Source organism: Myotis davidii, unplaced genomic scaffold (genome assembly GCF_000327345.1).
Source record: "Myotis davidii unplaced genomic scaffold, ASM32734v1 scaffold726, whole genome shotgun sequence".
In the NCBI taxonomy this organism is placed as follows: Eukaryota; Metazoa; Chordata; class Mammalia; order Chiroptera; family Vespertilionidae; genus Myotis; species Myotis davidii.
In genome coordinates, this window is record NW_006297808.1 from 1,395,237 (window position 1) to 1,402,401 (window position 7,165).

The 7,165-nt window shown below is 46.2% G+C and overlaps 1 protein-coding gene across 1 annotated transcript in view; it reads left to right on the forward strand.

Annotated features, from left to right (window-relative positions):
• Nucleotides 1-6,057, forward strand: part of MDH2 (malate dehydrogenase 2) — an 11,736-nt gene extending 5,679 nt beyond the window's left edge. The window contains exons 5-8 of the mRNA XM_006773384.2: nt 2,614-2,691; nt 3,655-3,754; nt 4,106-4,257; nt 5,722-6,057. Coding sequence (XP_006773447.1) covers nt 2,614-2,691; nt 3,655-3,754; nt 4,106-4,257; nt 5,722-5,853 — 462 coding nt within the window. The 3' untranslated portion in view covers nt 5,854-6,057. The remainder of the gene's footprint in view (nt 1-2,613; nt 2,692-3,654; nt 3,755-4,105; nt 4,258-5,721) is intronic.
• Nucleotides 6,058-7,165: the final 1,108 nt, after the last annotated feature.

The window sequence follows — 7,165 nt, forward strand, 5'->3', positions numbered from 1 at the left end:
CGCTGCTTACAAAGTCCACCAACCGCAAAGTCCAAGATACATATGATGTGACAATGTGGATTGTTCTGATCTTCTCCAAATTATTTTTTCCTTAACTGCCTGAGTTACAGATTCTTTCCTTGAAAACAGAGAAGCTCTGTGAGGCCGATTGAAAACAACAACCGCGCCCTCAGTCGCCGCACCTCAGAATTTGACTTCAGCACTGCGCCTCCTCTGAGTGTCCGTATGCGTTACTCTTTCCTCCTAGTTGTAGGACTTCCACTCAGCCAGCGTTCCTGTGGTTCTGGATGATGTCCGTTCCTCTCCCTAAACTATTCTACTCTTCTCTTCTTGATGCTTTAGAGGTTCAGGCTTTCCCCGGGTTTCTCATTGGCTGGACTGAATTGTGCTCTCCAAGCCTATTGCCTCTGAAAACCAGTATTAACAGGATTTACCTGTTAATAAATAAATAAATTATTGGACAAGATAGCAGAATTGCTGTCCCCAGGCTGTAGTTCTGGCTCCCCTTCTTGGGTTACCTGTGGTAGCTCTTCTCGGAGAGTTCTGATCTTGCCAGCTGTCTGCTTCTTCCTGGGCTGCTGGACTGAGCTGTGGACTCGCCCTGAGGTGGGTTTGGCATCAGTGCTAGGTCTGGGGTTTTCCGTGCCTTTCACAACTCTCTGTATAATCTTTGGTTGTGGATCCAGCAAAACCATTTATTTTGGTCCCAAAAAATTTCTTTGAACTTCAGATGATTTTTTTCCTGACTTTTCAGATGAGAGGAGCCTCTCTAAAGTAGGGATCATTGTCATGGACACAGCTTAGTGAGAAGTGCACACACAGGACTAATGGTCTTTATGTTACTCCCCTGTGCACCAGACAGGTCTGTCTCTGGCGTGTTGATGACGACCCACTTTAATTCATACTTCACCATGTTCTTCAGGCTTGATTCTAGGTGTGGGGGTCATCAAGGTCCATAAGACATAGCCCCAGGCCTTGGGAGCTCTGTTGAATGGAGAAACACTTTAAGGCTTTGTGGAGACATCACATTGAAGCTGAGAGTGGACAGGCTGGAGAGCCGGGGTTCCAGCTTCCTGAAGCTTGTGCCCTAGTTTCCTGGAAGCAGTAGTGCTCATTCTCTTAGGGTTCCCGTGGTGCTGCCAGCTGTCAGAGCACACCGTTTCCCCTGGGCTCCTACTTGTGCAGTAGCTACGTGCGGCTGTTAAATTAGATAAGTAAAACTAGAAGTGCATGTCCTCCATCATACTCGTCAAATTTCAGGTGCTGGATGGTCACATATGATTGCTCTATTTTTGTGGAAAGTCCTATTAGATAGTGCTTCTCAGCCTAGAAGCTTTACTGTTAGAGGTGGGGGATGGAGGATCCTGGCCCCTCCCAGAGAATCTGGTGCTTGACAAGTGTCAGTTAAGTGAACTGCCCTTTACCTCAGTCTGACATTCTGGAAAATTGCCTGAGTCAAAATTGACCCCTTAAGCTCCCAGTGCCTGGTTCCTCCCTCAGCCCTCTCAGCCATCTGGACCCCTTTTACTTCCACATTCCCTTTCTACTGGGCTCGTAGAAATTGTCTAGTTTACATGTCATACTCTGCTGATGTTATATGCGTTCTTCATACCCCCTGACCTTTGATCCTTTTGCCTAAGTCCTCCTGTTCCTTCCCAGAGGAATGAGGTCAGTCCCAGGAAGCCTTCCCATGCTGATGAAGTGCTCCTCTGGCTTCCATAGTGTTGTGCTGGAACGGCCCTTTGTATCGTCTCGTTAGACATCAGGTTTCTCAAAAGCAGGGGCTTTTTCCATGCCTGCAACCCTGGTGACTGGCACAGCACCTTGGCTTCTGAGCTCCCTGCTTTTCAGTTGATCCTGCTATTCCTGTCTACCCCGGCCCCCTCCCCTCCCCACCCACCCACCTGAGGCTTGGTGGTTCCTAACTTAGGGCTGTTCTCTTCAGCAGCTGCAGCATTTGGAAAAGGTTCACCTCCGACCCATAACTTCCACCAGATTCTTTTTTTGACCGTCGTAAAAGTACCTGGCTCACAGATTCTCAGGGGCATTGTACCTCAGTTTAACAAACGAACCAGCCTCTCTCGGCTAGCTCACTACTGAGCCAGGGTGTTCTGAGCCTTCCCAGTTTTGTTCTTTCTGTCCCAATCACTGTGTGAGTTAACAGACTTCTCACCCCTAGTTTCCTGGAATTGTTTTGACGTTTACTTTGACTTGTTCTTTGAAAAAGTGTGGGCACATGAGTCTGGGCTTGTGCATTGGAATAACAGTAGCTGTGGGAAAGAGGACTGTCATCCTTTGATTCGGAGAAGATAGATTGATAGGGACCAATGCAGGGGGTGCCTACAAGGAGGCAGTTTTCAAATCATAAAGGGAAAACCTCGTGACCTCACTAGACGACAAGTCACTCCTCACTGCCTGCGTTCAGACTGATGTCAGACTGTGGGGTGGGGCCATGGTAGATTTGCACAAAATCTCCCTTCAGTCTCTTCTAATTTTTTTGTTTTGTTCTGAGTTCTGTGGATTTTTCCAATATCGGTGTTTTGGATAGATATGACATTTTATATTCAAAAGAGCTTGTTCAAAGTTAATCATGTTTCACATTTTGTTGACCAGGGTTTGGATCCAGCTCGAGTCAATGTTCCTGTCATTGGTGGCCATGCTGGGAAGACTATCATCCCCCTGATCTCTCAGGTATGTTTGTGACCTTGCCAAGAAGCCTTAAGATCCACTTTGAGGCACTCAGGACAGACTGACAAAGATTACAAAGATCTGTTGTATTTTGAAAGGATGCTATGGATGCAGCCCACCCCAGGTGTCCAGGGGTTTCTTGACTGGTGTGGGGCTGTGGTCAGCTTCCAGTGTTTCAGGGGTCCACAGTTGTATGGGGTGAGAGTGGTCAGAAGGTGCTCAAAGCAGCCAGCTCCAGCATACAGTGAAAACTGCTGATAGAAACATTCATGAATTTCTGCTGAGGTCAGAGCAGGCAAAGCTGCTTTGTGTGAAAACTAGACTAGAGACCAGGTAACACCACTAAGAATGATAATATCAAATCAACCTCATAAACCCAAGTACAGTGCACTGAGAAGGACACAAAATATTTGTGCTAATCTTGCCAAAAATGCATAATCTTACACAAAATCTCGAGGAAGCACCTTACAGATCCATACTGATGGGCATTCTACAAAATGAGTGACAATACTCTTGACAAGGTCACGAGAGACCAGGGAAGACGGGAACTGTTAGAGAATTGCTACGGTGAAATAACCTAGTCGATTGCAGGTAAGGTCCTGAATAGGTCCTGGAACAGAAAAGGGACAGTAGGGGGAAGAGTGGTGAAATTTTAATAAGATCTGGAGTTTGGATGTACTCGTCTCCTGTTCTTCCTGTTTGCACTGTTCTTAACATGAGGAAAACAAGTGAGGGGAGTCTTCGTACTGTTTTTACAATTTTTCTCTGGGTCTAAAATTAGTACAAATATAAGAAGTTCTTTAAAATGATTGGGGAATTCACTTCACCTCCCAACAAAGTTGACTTTTTCTTTAAAGAAAAGCTCTTGGTTTCCCATGTATTGATGCAAGGAACCCTCTGTGAATAGGGTGAGGAGAGTGTGGGATCTGAACCTGCTCACAGGATCCCTGTGACTTTTGCTTGCAGTGCACTCCCAAGGTGGAATTCCCCCAGGACCAGCTGACAACCCTCACTGGACGGATCCAGGAGGCTGGCACGGAGGTGGTCAAGGCTAAAGCTGGAGCAGGTAGGGTCTCCGAGGCAGTTCATGGGTGGGGTGCTGATGCCAGAGTCACTATTAAGAGTTCACAGTTGAAGACTGAAGGAGCAAACCTTTTTCTAAGTCTCCTATATGTTCACTTGATAGAAAACCCTATATCAGAGGGTAGCTCGGCCCGCTCGGTGGAGTAGAGTGGTGTTTGAGGTTGGCAAAGCTAATTCATGCCATTCATGAGTTTGTGAATTGAGGACTGCTGACCTAAATTCTCGACGACTAAAGCTAGAGATTTTATAGGTGCTTTATTTAGCTGGCAGGCAGGCTTACCAGGATTTTACAGTCTTCTGTGCTAGCTTGGCTAACCTTTCTGTGTCCCCCTAGGCTCTGCCACCTTGTCCATGGCATATGCTGGAGCGCGGTTTGTCTTTTCCCTTTTGGATGCAATCAACGGAAAAGAAGGAGTTGTCGAATGTTCCTTTGTTAAGTCCCAAGAAACGGACTGTTCCTATTTCTCCACACCATTGCTGCTGGGGGTATGTATCCCAGAGGTTGGGTCTCTTGACTGGACAGCAAGTTCATGCTAGTTAAGACTTAGCTCTGCCCTGTCTGGCTGCTTCATAATTCAGAGTTCTTTTTTGCAGTCACTGCATCTCACTGCATGGCCTGTGCTTAGGTTTTTGAGGGTTGAAGAGCATCACAGAATTAAGAGCAAGGAGAAACTATGGGCGTGGCACATCCTGGCACAGGAATTTGATTGCCTGTGGGCCTGACAGCTGGTCATCAGTGGCTGCCTGAGTGTGTTTCCTGATGAGACCCTCTCTGAAAGAGATGCCCCCACAGGCTGCTCTGAAAGAAGAGACTTCTCCACCCAGCCTGTAGCCATTTCCCTGTAACTTATACTTGTTAGTTCTTGTTCTGACCTCAGGACAAGCCTAGTTCTTCCTTGAGAGAAGTCTGGAGATGATGCACAGCTGTTACACTTCCCAGTTCAGTCATTCCTGGTTCCTTGCTCCTCATCCCACTGGTTTTCCTTCTTGTAATGTGCTGCTGATTGTTCCCTTAAAACTGGTGTCTAGGACAGAGCCCATCTGGTCACATTGCTGACTTCAGACAGGCTGATTTTTTGCTTGGTTGACTCTTGAGTCTTCAGTGAGCCACTGCCCCTAGATCTCATTCACAAACCCCATCAAGCCAATGTTTCCATTTCTTAAGTGTGGAACTGCTGAAATCAGGTAAATGTGTGCTGGCCTTCATCTCATTCCCGGAAAGAAACAGATTAGGTACTTTCTGGGCCACAAAGAGGCCCTTCCCACAGACACCAGATGTTCAAAGGTCAATAAGACGTGGCCTCAGGGGTTCTCTGTGATGGACAGACGGACACTAAATAGATTAATTCAGAAACCAGTTCAGCAGATTGGTGACAGGCAGGAGCAGGATGTGGTGAGACCTTTAGGAAAGGAGCACACAGGCTGATTGTCTGGGTCAGAAAGGGCTTTCCACGGAGATGGACAGTAGCAGAGACTGTGTTGTTTTCCTAATGTGAGACGCTCACCTACCTAATTACATTCAATTCAGGTGGATATTAAAATGTTTGTTTAGTCCTTACCAACTTGGGAAAGAAACTAGAACCCAAACGTATGCTCTATGTCAGGGAGAATAACTTGAAGTGCTACTGCTTGTGGAGTACTTGATGTGCCAAGTCTTCCACGTGTATGCACAGCCTCCCTTGAGGTAGACAGTTTGCTCATTTTATAGGTAAGGAAGCAGTCGTGGTGTGGAAACCATCCTCCTGGGTACATGATAGTGTCACAGCCCAGATCCCAGCCTGGGACTGTCTGGCTGAAGCCTGAGCTCTGGGTATTTGCAGCGGCTGCCCAGAGCCACAGGTGTGGATCGCCCAGGCAGAGATGGTGACGTTAAAGTTGGGTTTTCTGTAACAAACTCATTCGTGGAAACTCACTTCGTTGTAAAACGGTTCTGTCTCTTCTCTCTTTCAGAAAAAGGGCGTTGAGAAGAATCTAGGCATTGGCAAAATCTCCTCTTTCGAAGAGAAGATGATAGCTGAGGCCATTCCTGAGCTGAAAGCCTCAATCAAGAAAGGAGAAGACTTTGTAAAGAACATGAAATGAGAAAGCAGTTAGTGAGCAATCCATTTCCTTAACTTATTAAGGCATCATGTCACTGTAAAAGCCATTTCAGATATCTTTCTGTTTCAGTTTTGATGATGGATATCTATTAACATTACCATCCCTTCCAGATCATGGGTCAGTTTACTACTGGTGCATCAATAAAAGCAGGCTTTGATATTCTTTTTCAAAGTCTCTTCCATAAAAGTTGTGCTTTCTTCCCCATTAGAGCTGATTTCAGAGTATCTGGCATCTCTTTCATCACAAATAAAAACTACATGTTATTTAAATATTAGACTGAAGCAAGATGGTTTCAGCAGCAGCTTCAAGAAAGTCTAAAATATCAGTAACGGCTCCTCCCAGCTCTGCTCTTTCACCATTGCATTCCACGGTGTAAACTAAGAAGGGTCAGCTCAGGCCTGATTGCTCAGTGTCCTCTCACCCGCATGGCGTAGTAGCTCGGTGCCTGATGCCAGGCCAGTTTTCTGCCCCTGGTTCTTTCTGTGTGGTATGTTCTGGCTAAGAGAACAGTACCCTCTTCTACAGTGGGGCTGCCGTGGCTGACCTCTGTTCCGCTCTGAATTTTGTCCTCTTCTGTTGGAACGTAATATTCAAGTGACTAACCTCCCATAGCCAGTACTGTGAGAAAAGTTAGGATGGGGCCAGAAATGACCAAAATGCCAGCTGGGTGGCAGGGCTGAGGACACAGTGCTGTCTATACTGACGGAAAGGCGGCTTTGTGTCTCTCTTCCTCAGTGACCTGAGAGAGACTTTATTGTACTAGCTGGGCTTAGGACAAATGCAGGAAATTAAAGGGAGACCTGATTCCCTTTAATGTTGGGTGCATCTGCTCCATAGGTCCATGGTCTCTGCAGTGGAAATGGAGAACTTTCTGACAAGTGGTGATGGCCTTCCACTGAAGGTGAAAGGGCAGGTCGGGGTGGAGCTAGGTACACCCAGTGGAACTGAAACAAATGGATTTTACAGTCAAGTATGACATCATTGTTTTCTTAAACAAGTTATACATGTTCCTTGTTTAAAACCTAAAACTTAGGCAAGAAAATAAAGCAGAAAAAAATCACTGCTAATAAATAGTATTTGTTCTCTTAATTTTGCATATTTCGTAAGTTGAGATAATGCTTCATGTGCCATTTTGCAGCTTGTCTGGTTATCTGTTACCATGTAGCACACACACCTAATTTAGTTGCTTTTAAGCCATTTCATTATGTCTCAGGATCCTGCTGGTTGACCCGGTTTTGCTGGGAGGCTCTGCTGCTCCTCCAGTTTTGAGGTCCTGGCACACTCAAGACGATGG